This window comes from Echiichthys vipera, assembly GCF_963691815.1.
Source record: "Echiichthys vipera genome assembly, chromosome: 8".
Lineage (NCBI taxonomy): Eukaryota > Metazoa > Chordata > Actinopteri > Perciformes > Trachinidae > Echiichthys > Echiichthys vipera.
The window spans coordinates 5,814,572-5,833,553 of record NC_139833.1 but is presented as its reverse complement, the minus strand read 5'-3'; the positions used below and the strand labels follow the sequence as shown (position 1 = coordinate 5,833,553).

The following is an 18,982-nucleotide window of genomic DNA, read 5'->3' as shown; positions in this document are numbered from 1 at the left end:
TATATATATAATTTTTATTTAAAAACAAATTGGTTCCATACTAGTATATACAGTATCTTTTTAAATTCTGATATTGTGTCAACGTTAAATCTGACCTGATCTGATTGTTTTTTTCGTTGTCACGCATAGGGCTGAACGATTTTGAAAAGAATATTGAAAGTCGTTATGACGGAGTATGAGGCCAGGACATCTCTGCAGCACAACATGAGTCATTCTAAATGGTATTTTGCCTCAAACTAATATTGCTCATCCTGTGATTTGGAAATTGCAGTAGGTCATATTGTGATTTTGATAAAATGTTGATTAATTGTTCAGCCCCATATACTGAGGCTGAGTCCTCGTCACAGCAGCCCGTGTTTCGACTCCAACCAACGGCCCTTTTCTGCATGAAGCAAGACCCCCCCCCCCTTTTCCTTAAAGCTTCAACTGTGTCTTTAAAAGACAAAAAAATACATTAAAAAAATGAATATTTCGTCAGCCCTCCTCCCTAACATCATTTTTGTACCTGTAGTGCAACTGTCTGTTCAAAAGACCACTTACTCTCCATACTGTGTATTGCTTTTCATTAAAGCAATCCAGCTGTGGCACAGATAACAGCAACCCAAGCATATGAAGCTTCAACTCTTCAAGGTTAGCTGTTAGGTCAGTACACCGTGCTGACGTTTAGACAACAAAAAGTCTCATTATTGTTGTCGTTTTGGCAGCTCGACTCAGTTCTGCTGATGCACGAGGTTCTCCTTTTGTTTGTGGATTTATTTTGAGTGTTTTCTGCATACTGCACTGCCAGCAGAATGAGGGTTTGCTTAGCCAACCCTCTAGAAAACCCTATACACAGTGTGATCAGAGTATGAATCAGTTATGTTGGTAAGTATGCACGTGCATGTGTAGGCACACTCAAACCTCATCTGATCAAATGACTGCAGACAAACCACTTAGCACTGTGCTCCTCCCCTGCCTCTAACTTTGTTTCTATACTCGAGGGGATGCACATTTTGCTTTGACCTAAACTGACAGTGGTCTCTTTTTCTTTTTGGTTTAGTCTAAAAAGCCCATCTCACGTCAATAAGACAGATTCACCCTTTTCTCTCCTGTCTTTCTACCCATTTTATTATAATATTTTCATCCCGCCTTGGCTGTTGAATATCTGCTACATCCGGCTAGCTTGTGCCTCTTTTCATGCCCTTGTAGGGGGTTAGCAGTTGTGTGTGAATCTTGCCAGACTCAGGCAGCACGATAGTGTAAGTATTCAGGGACAGGAGATTAAATCTGCTCTTCTCTCCTTTTTAAATCAGCTCTTTTTTTCCCATTGTTTTGGCAGAGAAGACAGTGTGCAGCATCGGAGCAGGGGTGTTGTATTTCCATGCATACAGATTAAATCATTTTACAGGGGACGCTGATTTGACTTTCAAAATACCTGTTCGTTGCATGTCATTTATTGCGTATCATCCTCACTGATGTTTTTAATTCCACAGAAATTTCAGCTTGCTGTCTTTTTTTCATGGAGCTTAGTGCTGCATGACATGAGATTATGTGATGTCGATTTGAATTTCCATCCATAGTTGGATCATGTGAATGCCAACGAATGAAACGACACGGCGGCCCTTTCGTTCAACGACTCCTTTTGCACTTCCTCTCTGGAAAGTTAGGGCACTCGAACACTTTCTTACCTCTAAATGTTCCCCCGGGGATTGTCCTCGAGTCGATAAGTCGGCTGACTTCAGCTCTTGGGTCAAATCAGAGTCCCTGAAATAGAAAAATTAAAAATGGAAACACACAAAATACAGAAAACAACAACACTCTCGCTCTGCATTTTCGCAGCAGTAGCCTCGGGAGGTATCCAATTATGACGCCCTTGAGGGAATGACAGTGCTTGGATTTCTGTCAATACAGGGTTCAGGTAGTGTTTCTCAATAACATTCTGAATTATTGATGACAGAGAGATTGAGAGGAGAAGAGGGTAGTTAACATTCACTTTTATGTATGAAGAGGAGACAGACAGATGAGGGAGAGGGGTTAGCACAATTGCTGCCCAGCATATTTTAAAGTGATCTGTTTGATTGGGTGACCCTGAGGTGAGACCTGTTTAAAAATGCCACGAGGACCTCAGGAGATTGAAGGTGCATCTGAGTGACAGGAAGCTCAGACTGGTCAGGGAATTATATGCCTCTCTGAAGATGAATCTAAATAATTAACAGGAGGCAGACAAACAGAGGATTCCTTTGGTGCACGCCTGATCCTTCTTCCACCGCGAGCGCTCTGGACTTTTTTTTCCTTCTTCATCCATTGCAAATAGACATGAAGACGATGGATGACGCCTGCTGCGGTTTCGCAGATCGATCAGAGAACCGTCTCACTGTCTGAGTCCTGCATAGATCCCTCTGTGTGAAGTCTGGCCAGCTCGCTGTGTGTAGGAAATCCTTAGAGAAGGCCCGACTGGAGGCAGTGCTACTTTTCCTTGAGAGGGATACCAGGGGTCCTACGCAGTATGGAAGAGTATGGAATTTAATTTGAGTAATTTCCAGGTCTGGATAAGTTTGGAAAAAGGGAAAAGAGTTTGTGTCTCAGATCTCACTTTCTAAAATAAAATGTATAAATATAAACAAATCAAAACAAGTCCACTAACGCCACACAGCCGACCTGTAGAATGGTGCCGGGTTACCATGGTTACAGTTTGCCGTGCATTTATTGATTTATTTCTATACTTGTTGTCTACATTTTATTCATGATTTATTTTTGTTTGTCATTATTTTATTTATTTACAAGTATGTTTACTCCATCTAAAGCCAATGAAGTACAGACCCATGTTTTCTTTTGTAGTTAATAGTAGGGAGCTGTCCAAACAGTAGGGATGGTTAATTTCCCATCCCTACTGTTCCCATCTGTAGTGTCACAGGTTCACAGTTATTATTATTTCACTCTTAGCATTTAGCTTGAATAAAATGCTGTGCAATGTAAGTAAGCAATGTAATGCAATTTGGAGTTCATTCACTTATGAGCTACAATTCGTATGTAAAAATGTCTTGTAATTACTTGACAACATAATGGCATACATGGTCAGAATGTAACATACATGTTGAAAGTTGGATTTTGAAACCATTTATTGATTTATTAAGCATCTAACAATTGGTACTCAGATGTTTAATACTGACTGACCTCAAAATCCTCTAAGAAGTCTGTAAATTTAAGTCTGGAATTTTGAAATGGTAAATTTGTAGGAACCCTGTGATACCCGCTCACAAAGCAGGGGAGGCGCGTGCCAACTATTTCGATTCTTATTGAATACTGGATGCACAGTGAAGTCGATTTATAACACAACTTAGTGTACGTAGTGTGATGGCCCCCCGCTGTTCTGTGGCCTGCTTTGTGTGTCCCTTCCTTCCTGTCTGCAGATAGTGGGCGGGGCTTGAAACTAGGAGCACCTGGACAGTCTCCTGGAAGTTTTAAGAGCAGGCCATCTCAGTCGTTCTCTCTCTCTCTCACCAGAAGGACCTTGGTTTTTCCTCCGGCGCCATTGTCTTGTTTTGTTGGCTGTGGCCTGGTTTTTACACTTTACAGCACTTCGCACTCATCACTCACGAGCACTCATCGGCAGACACACTGATAACCATACGTTCACACCTCGTAGCATTAATGGTTGCGCTTATCCCCATCTCACTATCTTTTGTCATGGCTTCTCAGTGCAGTGCTGCAACAGTTTTCCGAAGTTTTGTTGCCTCTTGTCTTCTCTGTCAGGCTGGCTTTAATTTGACATCAATCCTCTAAAGATCTGCCGTGGAAGCTCAAGTTTAAACCAGGCTCTAATATGTGGAGATTCTACCATGAGGAGAGAGAGAAGTCTGACACGGGGTGACAATCGATGGCCTCTGCAACAGAACGACCCGTCACTTGTCTGAACCCTGTGGGCGCTGAGGTTAAAGCAGCATTCCCCTGGGAAGAGACTGAGTGGCATTGATGGCAAGAAGGGTCCCAACCTCCCCTGACAGACACATCTCATCCTAGATGCCATCTTGCCCTCTCCCACCCATGGCACAATGCAGACTCTATGAGAATAGGACTACATTATCCTGACACCAAGCAGTTGACATACTAATCCAAGAACTAAAGGACTACAGGGACCATTGATTTTCTATTCTTGGTAAAAGGCAAGAAGCCAGCCATCACTCCTCTTCGACCAGGGATGCTAATGGACTTTTTAAAATGTTGCCACGGTGATCCCCAGGAGCCATTCTGTTTTTGCCACTGCAGAGCCTTTGAATTGTACCGAAATCCCGGCTCCTTTATCTGACATGTTTGTATTCAACAGCCCGGCTTAGATGTCTCGCTCGTGTCAAGCGTTTATACGCAGCATCTGCCTGGTCAGTGACAGGAGAGCGGAAAAATCTAAACCCATGACATTAGATTGAAGAGTGAATGTAAAATGAAGCTACTCACACTGTGCCTGGGGATTTATAAGTAGCTAGGTTTCAATTCAAATGTATCTTGAATTTTGACCGAATTTCTGTTAGCATCCACTATCGTTACGCAATCATTAGGTGGTGATTCCTCGAGATAAGCAGCAGGTGGCGCCAGTTCTCCAGTCAGAAAGCCAATATACCATTACAGAAGAAGAGGGTGCAACAAGATGTAATTAACTGAGTTCCGTTCAAATCTTCTGTTCCTTTAACACGCCTTGCCCCACTGGTCACACAAAAGAGACCAGAGGTAGCTACCTGGTGTACCCCGTTGCCCTTCCTGGACAAGTTGTGCTGGCTGTAGTTCGCCCAGCTAAGCACAGGCCCCTCCGGGCGGTCACTGCAAGCTGGTGTGTCAGCATCTATGTGCTGAATCGGTTTCCATTGCATTGTTTCTTTGGCGTATTTTGCTATTATCGATTCGCCAACTTCTTCACCTCAACCAAGCGTAAAACCTTTTTTGTGATATTTCAAGACTTTTTTCGAAATTACGTCGTTTCCATTTAGGTTTTTTTAATTTTTTATTTATCAGGTGGATGGAGCACCACCTAGTGTTAGACATTTATTTCTGTTAAACCTTTTTTTCTTCCATACACACAAGTAATAGATGTTTTTGAGCAGGTTTTTTTTATTTATCTTTGGTATACAAATAAAATAAGCTCACCATCAAAACCCACAGAGAAGGTTTAAGGCAGTGTTTTGCAAGAACATTTAATATTTCGTAGAGGGCATCTCTAATTGGAGCTAGGTTTTTAACTACACTGGGATTAACTTATTTGCGCCACATGTAAGACCCATCTGAAAACTAACCCATACAATTCACCTCTGTGTCCCGAGGGGTTTGGTCTCTTAATTATTGCCCAATGGCCCCTTGATCCCAAGTCCAATTTGCCGTGACGACGTCTACGTGGTTAGCCATTGGAAATCTAATTAGCAAAGCTTCCCCTGTCTGAGAGGGTTGAGTGCAGAGTTGAAATGACTGCTGGGTAAAGGAAAGAATTGCTCCAGCCAAACGTGTGTTCGGATATTTATGGTCGGAATTGATGTTCAGTAGTCACTAACTGCTGAGGTGCTTCCCTCAGGAAATGTAGCTTTTCTTTTTTTTTAAACATCATCCGTTATGTTTGAATATCAGCTATGACTGTGCGGTTTAGAGAAAAACAGCTCTGTGCCGATGGTGATGTGCTGTGTGATTTGTATCATGGGACTGCCGATTTGTGGTCTGATGAACCTTCCAAAAGGAGTTGAGGGAGGGACAATATTGCTCAGGCCTCAACAATGAAGTGGTTGTCTCACCATGCAGCATTCATATCATGTGTTGTTTTTCCTCCTGTCACATTCAAATTCCCATGGTTTTCTTTTGCCAACAACAGAAAAACCTCAGGTTTCTATATTGAACTGTCAAAGCAATGAAAGCTAGACAACTTGGCACCCTGTTATTATTTCCTAATGCTAATGGAAATATAATTTGCAGTCATCAGAATCCGTATATCATTTTCATTTTTATGTGGCTGCTTTAAAGATGTTTTCAACAAGGAAGAGCAGTTGTTGTTGAAGCAGTTCAGTGGAGGTGTAAAGGGTGTCATGGAGACACTGATATCGCCTGATGTATCTATAAGCACCACCACAGTTCTCCATGTGTTGATTTACGAGCTTTATATAGCATCATCACCAACATCCCTATTGCTTTAATACAATTGTGAAAATGGTGTCCTCAAAAATACCTTACACTTGATGTATTATCTGGTCACCATATTCATGGTGTTATTATAGCAGCCACCTTAGGAAGCTGCTCAGAGCAGAGGCCAAAATGGTTAATTGGGTCTGAAATGATCAAGGAGTACAGGGATGCGCTCACTCATTATTCTGGCCAGTGTCTACCACAAATATGTCAGAGTGGAGAATAGTGGGGCTTAAAGATTTTCACAGCCAAGGGGCTGAGAGATATCCAAGCCCACAAAGGTGTGAGGGGAGATGTATACTTGATTCTGTGGCTATCAAAAGCGAGTGGATTAGCCTCAACACCACTGAGGTCAGGGAATATCAGAGGGTGATTCTGCATTAGGATTATGCTTCACTGTTTAGTTGTGTGCAACAAAAATAGACGTCCCGGTTGCATACTGTGCATTGCAGTTGATTGAGGATAAAACTGAAATTTAGGATTTTATGGGACATTTTTGGGGACTGTATTCCCTGCTGAGAGTGTACTGTGAAAAAACTGTGTTGCAAAAGTTTGTTTATGAATTCCGATGACTCCATGGCCTCAATGCCAACCAATGAAGACCAAGATTCTCCTGTTATTTAAGTCTTATTTCTGCAATGACGCAATTGAAAGTCCCAACACTCCAAACTTCTCCGTGGATACATCTTATCAATCCGCAGACAGCGCTGTTAGCTAATCCAAATGAATGTCAGATAATCAATGGAATACCAGCATCCCAGAATGCCCCTGCCTCCAAAGAGGCCCAACTGCCAATGTCTCCCAGATGGCTTAACAAGTCCAGTTCATTAAAAACAAAATGATCGGAGCCCTCCCATCCAAACCCTAGAACACAGAGCAAACACGAGATGAGATAAGCGGTGGCTTATTTCCCTTCGACAGCTGTCAGCTCATCAGCCGTCCACTCTCCCCTCAGACTGCACAGAAAGTCATTAACTGATTAGACTTTGTGTTAAGTTAAATTAAAAAAAGTTCACAATTCCAGAGGGAGATGCATTGTTGACACACTTGCATGGGAGGTAAACATGGGAGCTTAAGGACGACAGGTGTGTTCCCGCTTTTGTATCGAAAAGGTCAAATGGGACAAGCAGCCATTTTACCCCAGTTATATTCTGAGGACAGTGTCAGAGCTGGAGCAGAACAGAACCAGTGCTCTAACCTTTAATATAGGCATTGTTGAGTTTGTTGCATATTTGAGTTTATTTCATTTAAATGTCAATGTTAGCCGAATATAGTCATTCCTCAGCAGGTCACTAAAATATAACAAGAACGAACCAGTGTAGCACCATAAAATGCTCTGCTGCTCTTTTACCTTTAACAGCGACATTATTATAATATATAATATACCTTCAATACTTGGTTTGCTTTCTTTTATGAGCAAATAAAGAATCTGATGGAGCATTCATTGTCTACTTTCAATACTTGACCTACTTGTTTACTTACTTAATGTTGAATAATTGGTCATTTTGATCTGAATTGACTAAGATTTCTTTAGAAGATGAGTCTTTTTTTTTATGTTTTTTAAATTTCTCCAGGAAACTTGTGAGCTCAACTCTCTTAAAATGGTGCATCATTCTTTCGTTCATTCGGTTTTACAGACCTGTCAATTAAATCAACTAATCGATTAGTCGACAAAGTCTTAAAAGTATTAGTTGACTAAGGCTTTTTTAGAATAAAACTTCTTTAATCCCTACTCCCTAGCAATGTTTCATGTGTGATTGACAAACTGCCGTACGTATGGAACAGAAATGGACTGTGTGCAGTGTACCTCAGGGGCGACATTGACTCGTTTTTTGCAACAGGATTCATTGACGTTATTTCCTACCATATAACCCTCAGACACAAGTAATTTATAAATCTGTGGCTGAATCCAAATGTCCAGACTTTGCAGGCGCTTTCCCAGGAAGCCTGCGAGTGCTGAATGCTGTCCAAATCCACCATTCATCCAGTCCACAAGGGGCCTCAAGCGGACTTCCACTTGTGGTGCTTCACTGATTTAATTATCCACAAGTCACTGCAAAATGGACATGATGTTCTAGTTTCTACAATTGCTGATTAAAGAAAAAACTCATGATGAATGTGGCAAACAGTAACTGTATTCAAATGGTACTTGAACCTTATAGAAAGTCAGAAATAACATTAAACCACATCATGGTATAGACATATGTAGAATATGATAGAGATCATCAAAATCCATTGTATTATTGCAGTGCATTCTATAATAGTTTAATGTCAGACATATCAAAACGATAAGCAAGTTTCTGCAGTGATCAGGGTGTACAGTACATATTCAAAGCTTTTGCTGTGACATGACAGTGAACACATCACCGTATTTCCAAATGAAGGCCGCTGGACATTTGCATTCCGCACGTCTGTAGAGTGGCTCGACCATGTCAGTATTTGGGAAGTAATTCCAATCTTGCTCTGAAGGATCACATCCTGACAGACCTCTGCTTTGTTAAAGGAGTCGACTCAGGGCCCACTAATTTGTTTTTACGTTATCAGACCTTTACTCTTACTGAGCCAACTCCCTTTTTGACTGGTTCCCCTCTGGACTAAGCTGAGGGCCCTGACAGTTCACACTAACCGGTTCTACAGCAGCTGGCAGCCAAAGGAGGTTGTTTTTGTGCATTACATTGCGTCAGTGATGATATTTGTCCGTCGGTCTGTTTGTGTGCTGCTTTCTGACACAGTTTTGTAAATGTTGCAATGGATTGGCAATCAATGCTTTAATCCTGAGTTTGATATAGCCTGCAGTTCCTCATAGTGTAAGCAACCTCTGTTACTTTAATGCAGTAAAGCTTGCTCAGGATAATAATAAATTCACTGAGAGACTGCATGGTCTGCATGTGTCTTGGCTTGTAGTAGAAGTGTTAGCTTGAGTTTCATTGCATATGAGTGGTCTTGCATAAGCTCTTGTATTCTCTGTGGTTGTCTTGTTTTGCATGCATCATCATCACACTCTGCTGGCTGCCTTCCTTAAGCTAAGGAGCAAGGTTGTCATTTAATGATCTCTGCCTTCCTTCCTCACAAGGATATAACGCTCCCTCGGCGTGCCGCTTATGTTTTCCGGTGGCTGCAGTCGGGAGTCTTTGCATGGTGTTTAACAGCTGTTTTGTTTTTTGCATGACCAAAGTTCTTTCAGCCCCTTTTCCCTGAATGTTTTGACATTTTAAGGGATTTTTGACATGGATTTGTCTCCCGCAGCCATGCCACTAAAACATAATCTGTTTGTTCAAATGGCTGTCCTCCTTGGCAGGAAAAAAACATCAAATCATGGCATATGATGCTAATCCATCAGGTATATTGTCCTCATATATTGCCTAAGGCAGGCCACACAAGCTGTTGTAATTCACAAAGTAAACACAAGCAGACACCCGCCCACTCCGCCCGATTTATTGTGTTTTGATCATCACTTGACCTCATTGCTAAATGCAGCTTTCTCCCCTGAATTTAAATGAGGCAGACTATCATCAATATTGATGACCGCTCATGTCTCTGTTGACTTAATTTTCTGCTCCCACTTAAAACCATGTGGCCCAAGTCTCATTGCCAAATGACACAGTACATACATTTGGGAAGGCTCGTAAGTCTCTCTGTGGAGGACACATCGGCCTGAATTAGTTGGCAGTGAGCGCAGGTCATCACAGTTCAAAGTGTGTTTGACAAATCCCTCTGCCCCCCACCTGACCTCAGATATCAAACAGATGTGGAAATTAACATTTGTGCACAACAACCAGAGCCGCTAATTATTCCCATATAGACACGCAACGCCAACTTTTGTCTAAACTGTTTCAGCCGTTTTCATTCGTTAAAAATGGTAATCTGGGACTTTGGATCGGTGCAGGTCTTTCTTTTTGTTTTTGCTCTGCATATCTGTAAGATCACTCGTCAAAAACGTTCACTTGTTTTGTGACATACTTTCTGTTAGCAAAGTTTTTCTTCATCGGGAGCACTCTTTCTGTTTAGCCACTGAGTTGCTCCCGTAATTATGCGAAACAAAGACTTCCTTTTGAGTCCGGTAATTCAGAATGAATGAATCATTATTTTCTGAAAGGCTGTGTTTATGTCTGTCTATTTGGCACCAGGTGTGTAGAACAACAAATTCAATAATTATCTGTTTTTTTTTTATGGTTGTCACGGAGTAATTGTTTTCGGTCATGTTTGTTGGTTCCTCTGATGGTTGGCAGGGCATCTCTTGTTAACTCTCACATGTTGTTACCAATAAATTACTACATTTCCTCGAATAAAAAAGAACCCGCCACATGGGTCCTAATGTGTGTGGGGTATACGGAGCTCCATCCCAGGTGTTATGAGAGCAATTTATCACCTGTGGTTCCAGGAGGTGATATCGTGGCACAAGGTCCAGCACAACTGTGCGAGACGTCCATTATGGATTGTGGTACTTCATGAGGCCGAAGTCTATAAAAGCACTCCTCACTTACTTCTTTTGAATGAACAGAACTCCCCACGTGGACCCTATATCTGCACTCTGTGTATTTTGATGCAGATATAAGAAAAAAGTACGTGACATCAATAATTTATTTTACGTCTCTTCTAGTTTTCTTCTAGCTTTATCATTCTTTTCTACTCTTACTTTGTGTTAATTATTTATTTTAGCATTAAAGCCTTTTCATCCGTGAATTTCTAAACCATTTTTCATCTTAAATGTCCTGTCATTCCATTCTGTCACCTTTAACCTGTGTAATTAATGTTGCCATCAAAGCGAGTGCGGGGATGTGATCTCCTTGGTGTAGGCGAAGGTTTAAATGTGCCAAGTCACCTGTGAAAGACTTTGGTTGGCAGTAATTGAGGCAGTTGTCCCGGTGGTCAGGTCCCCCAGCAGCCCGCCTCCTCTCCGTGTTTCTTCCCTCACTGTGGCTGGTGCTCTCTGACTCCGTCTACCTCTTCTTTACGCGTGTGAGTGTGTGCACGCTCACATCTCAGCGGTTTAGCGGACACTCAGTCACATTGCTGCATTGACATAAGCCATTGCATGCTAATAAGAACTTAGCTGCCACCTTTAAACATTGCTGTTGTCATTGCTGCAGTTTTTTACCCGATATACTAGCCCAATGCAGGTATATTCCAGTTTTTTCCAAACGTGCGGTATAGGCTTTAGCATTATATTCACTGTCAATGTTGAAACTAACCCTGTGTCTGGTTTTTAGGTGGGAGGTGAATCTGCTGTGGGCCATGTGTTTCTGGTGAGGTCTCATCTTCTGCCAAAATGAGGCTGATGCCAGGCTCGCCTCGACCCATCCTGCCAGCCATTCTGGCTCTCACCTTAGCCGCCTTCTTACCTCAGCTGTCCTCAGGAGCCACGCCGTTCCCCCAAGACCTGGAACCAATCAGCATTGTGGGCAGAGAATGTAAGTTCAAAATCTGTTGTTACCATGGTGATCTGTGTTGCAGGAGTAGTTTTAAAAGTAAAGCGAGGGTCACTAAGGCATTATATCATCACTGGGGAACACGGCTTAGAGCAGCGGATGTGTTTTAAGGGCATGTTCGCAGCAAGCAAATTTGCTGAGGTTTATACAGCTGTTGGAAGATTTAATCCCCTCCTTCTGTTTTCTTGGCTTGGTGTGAAAGAGGCCATGTCCCCTCAGGAGCCAATACCAGCAACATGCATGAAAACACCTTTCTCAGTCAAAGCTAAGATACAGTTTATAGGTAATGACGGTCTAATCCTAAATCCTGTCTCTACCTTGTTAGCAAGGTCGCATGATACAAGAAGAAGGCGTTTGCTACTTTTAGTTAAACCTAAACTACCTACGGATAAAAGATACAGCAAACCACAGGGTTTCCACATTGGTTTGGACCAAAGACAACAAACGGTCAGCGTTTCCTTCAGTGTGTGTAAGCTTGATGGCCCACTGGGCGCAAGCATCTCATCATTCTTTTTTATGTATTTCTAAGAGTTTTTTTTAAGCTACAGTTACAGTGGGGAGTCTCTGTTGGAAACTTGGACACGGTCATATTTCTCCATATCTCCATTCACCTTTTAGCATTGACCTAACGTAGGCCCCCATGGAGTCTGCGTTATAGATTTTTAACAGCCACGACAGCAACACTGGTGTTGTTTCACCTTGTGAATGTGTGTGCATCACCGTGGCTCAATATGGTTCTAGAGTGACCGACTGTAGTGGAAACTACTGCAGAGGCGGTTTGAGTATTTTACCAGGTGTTTATATGTCTGTCTGTCTGCAGCCTTATTTTGTAACCCCAATAGCATTTAATCTGTGCAGGATGAAGTCACGAACCTTAACAGGTGTGTATTTGAGATCAAAATTAAGGCAGAGTTCAGAGATGGGTGTTATCTTAGCAAGGGCACCGGGAGTATGGGGTAGAACGTACGGAGGGAGCCATTGCCCCTCCAATGTACGAGCCTGGCCCGATCTGACGTTGCACCTGGTTTGATCCCATTAGAAAATGGTCTCAAGTTTCAATTTTCAATTTCTCAATCCATGATTTTGTTATCACAGAGACTATAGGGCCCTTCCTTAATGCTGCCATCAGTCTGTTGCTCGCCCACACTCGTTCCTCATGAAAAGAGATACTTGTCATTGGGCCGAACAGCTTTTCTGGGGAAAACCCTGAACTTCACATGTGACTCGAGGCTAACAAATTGATATTTATAGCACTATTTTTCAGGATGCTTTCACTCCTGACTTGTTTGGTTCAGTTCAATCCAACTCCGATGTGTTCGCCCGGTTGGTTTGGTTGATTCAGGCTGGTGTGAAAACCGAATCTATCAGACTCTGGAGCAGTCCAAAAATTACATTTTACTCTGATGAATGAATCACCTGTCAGTCCACATGACTTTAGGTTTGTTTGTTATAAGATAGTGTGAACAAAACAGACCACAATTCAAAGGGCAACGGTATTTTTTTCCCCGTGGTTCACACCTACAAGGTGTAAAGGGAAATACCACATTAAGGTAAATGTAGGCTAAATCATATACAAAATAACATTTTCACTCATTTTAAACAGCACATCAATAACAAATGTTTATTTGAACAAAATAATTCACTAAAACGATAACGCAACAATCTCGGTACACTTACATTGGCATCCATGTTGAATTATTGCGCAGTCCTACACATGAATCTAGCTTAAGAGAGTCGAGCAGCAGCCGTTAAGAGTTTGACTGAAGAGGGTCTTGGACTTCGGTGACACTCTCGAGACACTGCTGCATCGGACGAGCCTGGGGAGCCATCAATGGCACCCAATCACTGGGGAGGTCCACAGAAGAGGTCCCTGCTGCTAAATGTAATGGCCCATAATTGATTTAAGAGGTGGCTGAGACCATGGCCCACACACTGTAATTGATCTATCTGGAAGAGAGCAACGCAACCATTAGCAGAAATAGCTGTGCTAATAGTACTATATGTGGAGCTCCATCCCAGGTGTAATGAGAGCAATTTATCACCTCTGGTTCCAGGAGGGGACAGCGTGGCACAAGGTCCCGCACAACTCTGTGAGACGCCCATTATGAATGGTACTACTTCATGAAGTAGAAGTCTATAAAATCATACCTGAGTCACTACTTCTTTTGGAAAGTGGACAAACGACTCGTGACTCACTTCAGCATCTTAGAGAAGAAGTTGCTGATTTCTTTATTATTATTATTATAAATATGAAGTAAATGTTGATTGTACAATGTAATGGCCATAGAATAATGACACCACCGTATATCCCACAAAATAAAAGGTTGCAGATGCACCTGCACTAATGAAGGTAAAAAAATAACAACACTGAGACTCCCTAGTCTGGATTAAGAAGGCAAACTCTTTATTTCCTCCCACACTGTTCTGACCTTTCACAATAAAAGCCCTGGACACACTGCATCAGTGCTTACAAAAGAGCCTTTCACTAAGAAGCAACAGAAAAAACAAAGTAACTGTGGAAACTCTGACGTTGCAATAGAAACATAGCGTAGTAGATGGAGGAGGAGAAGAAGGTGAAGAGTGAGAGCGAAAAGAAAAAAACATTCGTTCTAGTAAAGATGCACCAAACCGAAAGTTTTTTTTCCCGATCCAATCAGATACCGATACCAGGCCTGAAGGTATCGGCATTTACCCGATAGCGAAGCCCAATAAACAATGGCTTAAGTAACTTCCTGTGTATGATATTAATAAAAAAAGAAATGACTGGATTTGAATGCTGGATCGGCCTCATTCATCCGATATCAGATCCATTTAATCAGTCAATATCGTATCTCTACTTTCTAATAAGCTGGATCAGGGATCTACCGGTCAATCTTCGTTCCTACCCTCACCTGTGGTCATGAAAGCTGGGTCATGACCGAAAGAACGAGGTTGCAGGTACAAGCTGCCGAAATGGGTTTCCTCAGGAGGGGGGCTGGAGTTTCACTTAGAGATAGGGGGAGAAGTTCAGCATCCGTGAGGAACTCGGAGTAGAGCCGCTGCTCCTTTGCGTTGAAAGGAGCCAGTTGAGGTGGTTCGGGCATCTAGTAAGGATGCCCCCTGGGCGCCTCCCTAGGGAGGTGTTCCAGGCACGTCCAGCTTGGTGGAAGCCTTGGGGAAGACCCAGGACCAGGTGGAGAGATTATATCTCCACACTGGCCTGGGAACGCCTCGGGATCCCCCAGTTGGAGCTGGTTAATGTGGCCCGGGAAAGGGAAGTTTAGTGTCCCCTGCTTAAGCTGCTGCTCCGCGACCCGACCCCGGATAAGAGGCTGAAGATGAGATGAGATGAGGGAAGTAACCAAACCTGCCTTACTTATTAATACTACCTGGTGTTTAACTCTGCCGTTATTGTGACATTATGATCGGGGATTCTAGTTCAAATTGGGATTCTTACCATTGTGTCTTGTTTGGAACAGTAGGTGCTACAGCTAACGATATATTTCTGAACAAAATGTGTGAAAATCCAGTTGTGTTGTGTGTATGACAGCAGCATCATCAAGAGAATAACAACCACCTGCCGACGCTTGGAGGAAAAGTTTCCTGTTTTCACTTCTAGTTTTTCATTCTTTTCTCCAGAATGAAATTCTCTGCAGGACGCATACAGCATGCTTCATAAACCATGCTCTGATGATTGATGTCCAACTGTCTGATGTGGAGGGCAAAGTTATAAAGTATATTATACGTTTTTGTCACAACCAAGGACTTGCATCAGACATTTTCGCTCAACATGAACTTTTGATTTAGACCATATCAGGACACTAAAAGTTTTCCACTCACACCAACACTAAAGAGCTTCTTTTTGGAGGGTTTTAACACACGATGGTCCATCTCATCTACTCTGTGTTTTTCTTTTTCTTTTGAATAGTGAATTCATTCCACTTATTGAAATCATGCCATTCTCAACCTATGAAATGGGTAAACATTCTGACTCTGTCCTTTACACACTGTTTATTATGTAGATGCAAATCTATTAGGGCGCACTCACACTGTCCGTTCGTACCGTCATCGCGATGCGTCGCTTTGTTTACAAATCTTTCCGTAGACCTCTGAGTTTTTGTGCGTCTTGTCGACTGTTTTTGAATATTTTCATCGACCAAATCTGCAGTAAACACTCCACCTCTGCATCACACCAACGTGAACCTTTCGCCGCCGTTGTTTTAAATGTCCGCGCATGGTCTGTCCTTTTTTTCCATGTCCGAACAGGCGCACGTAAAATGACGTCAGAGCCGCCGTAGGCCTTGTGCTCGTGCTCGTACATGTGCAAAAGCGCTTACAAAAGCCCACCTCTTGGGCACGGTACGGATGGACAGTGTGAGTGTGACCTTAGTATAGTATATTGCTGTAAGTCCAACACAGATGCTCATAGCCGGGTCCGGTTAAAGAACGTCAACTGCCTTCATAATAACATAATTTTAAAATATGTGTTAAACATTATATAATACAGAGCGGCCGGTGGTACAGTGGTTAGAGCAGTCACCATGTTAAGAGGCTGAAGGCCCTCAAGGCGGCGGCCGCAGATTCAACTCTGACCTGCGGCCCTTTGCTGCATGTCTCCCCCTCTCTCTCACCCCAATTCCTTTCTGTTATATATAATAAAAGGCTTGAAAACTGCCAAAGAAATGATCTCTTTTAAAAAAAACAAATAATAAAAACATCATTATTTAATAAAGGCTGCATTAAAAGTTGTTTAACATTTATTCCAATGTTTCATTAGAAGTAGAGCTTAAATATAGTTACAGGCTAAAGTTGAATACCTAAATCTGCGGGGGGAAAAATTGATGTCATGGTAGTGGGACAATCCCACGGCGTGCTAAATTGACAGACGGTGGTGATTGGCTGCGGGCAAAACCAAACAAATGGTATTTATTTTTCTTGATGTGGGCACAAAAAGGATGGAATACAGGGAGCATTTGATTGGAGAAATGTTGATAATACCTGGTACTGTGTTATTTTGGTCGATACCTTTTTAAAAGATATCGATCACTGACATCAATTAACTGTTTATTTTCATTATTGCTTAATCTTCAGATCATTTTCTTGATGAAAACTTACTTAAATAACTATGTTCTTTTTTTACTATAATTAAAGACTAGGACTTCTTGGTGTTTATTGTTGGAAATGACCCAAATGATTATTGAATAACTGAAATAGTTGCAGATTAGTGAGGTCTGAGTGCAGCCTGAGGATGAACGATTCTGGTGTGATTCAGGCTTTTGCCAGCATCACACGTGCGCTTCCAGATGCAGTGATCTTGCATAACTCCGGCCAGCAGCATCATCCTCCCCTGGATTTTGCCTTGAGCTGTGCCCCAGCTGCCCTGGAGCTTTAGAGGATAGGGAAAGTGCTGAAGAGTAATTAGAAAGTCCTCATTTGCCAGGGGGAAGGCGAGCTCGGCGGGGCCGATGGGAGTCTTTTCACCAGACAGAAAACAGCAAGGTCCAGCGCTCAGCCAGACATTAGGCATTTAAATCTTTGAACAGTCGATTTGAGACCAGCGGTTAGGGGAACACACGGCTCCCCATAGAGAGACTTGTTTCCGATTGTGGTGCATTTCTGCCGGGGATTGCTAATTCAGCAGCAGCCCAGGTCAGATGGGAGGCCAGAGGGCTCTTAATACAGTACTTTACAGATCCAGAGCGCCATGGCCTTGAGCTGAATCTTTGCTTTGTAAAAGACAAAGGAAACCGCAGGGGAAGTCTCTGTGATGTGGAAGACAGCCCGATGTCAGTATCGATCACGCTAATTTTATTTCCGCCTGGAGCATCCTTTTATTTCCATTGAACGTACGCGAGACATGTCCGTCTACTGTCATTCTGCTGTTTAAGTGCTGGACACTGTCTCTCATTGTTTAGATTTATGTTTCCCTCTGGTGAGTAAGTCCACCGGAGTAGAAAAGGGCAAGATGAAATTAAAATGCAGGAGAAAGAAAGATGAAAATCAGCCGTAGTGAAACATTACCTTCATTACCATTACTCCTTTCTCTCTCTTTGCATCCACTTCATGTTAGCTCTCAGATCGCATGTTGCTGCACACACGCATCTTTTTCTTTATGCGAGAATTAGCGCTCGACCAACATGTTTGTTTTTTAACGAGCCAGTGTCGATATGTAGAGAGCAGTCAGACGGTTTATAATGCCAATATCAAGTTCTTGCAGGTTTTTATGCACATAAAATACAGATAAAATTAAACCATTTATAATAATAACAAATGAGGCACAAAATTGCTGAATTTAAGGAAACATTTATTTAACGCTGTTATCGTCCGCATCTAAAAACGGCATTAATCGGCGTGATTAAACAGTCCACTGATTTATTTAGTGTGCACGCACCTGGCGTCCAGTGATTTGTGAACTGAATGAACCGTATCCTGATTGCAGTAACACATATTTCATAGTCAAGTCTCTTGTAACTGTGTGGTGTTTTCGGCCATAGAGGTTTTTCAGGGCGGTTTGGTCAGATGCATCCGTGACCACACCGAGTTGAACCGTAACGACCTCACAGTAAGACAAGCACTATTTAAATATAGACATACTACAGACATTTTCCATCGAGACGGTTTGGATTTGTTTCCGTGTCCTCACCAGGGGTCGTTTTTATTTAAATCAGATTGACTTCTGTGACACGAGCGGCTAATTTACAACTTTTAATGCTATTTTTCCCCCTGCTCATCCACCTACACAAGTGCACATTAGCATACAGTGTATGCTCGAGATTTTTGGCACAGTATGCCAAATGGTAATATAACCACAGCTTAGTGTTTCTGAAACTGCAATGGTGTAATGTTTTTCGGATGTTACGGATAGATGTTTCCTTTTGTCTCTTTACAAATCTGAAACTATGAAAAAGAGCTGTTTGTAAAAGCACGGACGTATGACAACTAAGAATGAATGACATGTTTTAAAAAGCCGGCCAGCATTGTGAGCAGTGTGCAAATATTATAATTTTTCTTTCAACAAAAGTCTAGTTTGACTTTTGTTCTGTCTTTCCCAGTTTCTTTTAAAAAAAGATTCTTAACAAGACTTCAAGAGGATGCTTTATGTCAGTCTCGTGTTTTCGGACCTCTGCTGAGAGGCTTAACTACAGCAGTTAGCTGGTTTCTTTTGTTATTGTGAATATTTGAACATTTTCTTTTTTTTTTCTCTCCATCTCTTCACCCACGCAGCCTCCTACCTCTATCCCAGCTTCCAGGGACTCATGTCGGACAATGACACCGTCCGCCTGGGCCTGGACTTCCAGAGGATGCTGAGGATCAACCGCATGCTCTACATCGCTGCCCGGTCAGTCCTCACCACTCACCTGCCTGTTTAACATTAGTAGGATCTGATGTGGCTTTGTTTTACGGTGTTTACGGAGAGTACAAATCTGTGCCCACACAATACT

General features: G+C 42.3%; 1 protein-coding gene across 3 annotated transcripts in view; it reads left to right on the top strand.

Moving 5' to 3' along the window:
- The window catches only part of sema6cb (semaphorin 6Cb), a 170,169-nt gene that overhangs the window by 82,567 nt on the left and 68,620 nt on the right, over positions 1-18,982 (top strand). For all 3 annotated transcript variants that reach the window (XM_083918214.1, XM_083918212.1, XM_083918213.1), the window contains 2 exons: positions 11,343-11,543; positions 18,765-18,879. In XM_083918214.1, coding sequence (XP_083774340.1) covers positions 11,402-11,543; positions 18,765-18,879 — 257 coding nt within the window. In that variant the 5' untranslated portion in view covers positions 11,343-11,401. The remainder of the gene's footprint in view (positions 1-11,342; positions 11,544-18,764; positions 18,880-18,982) is intronic.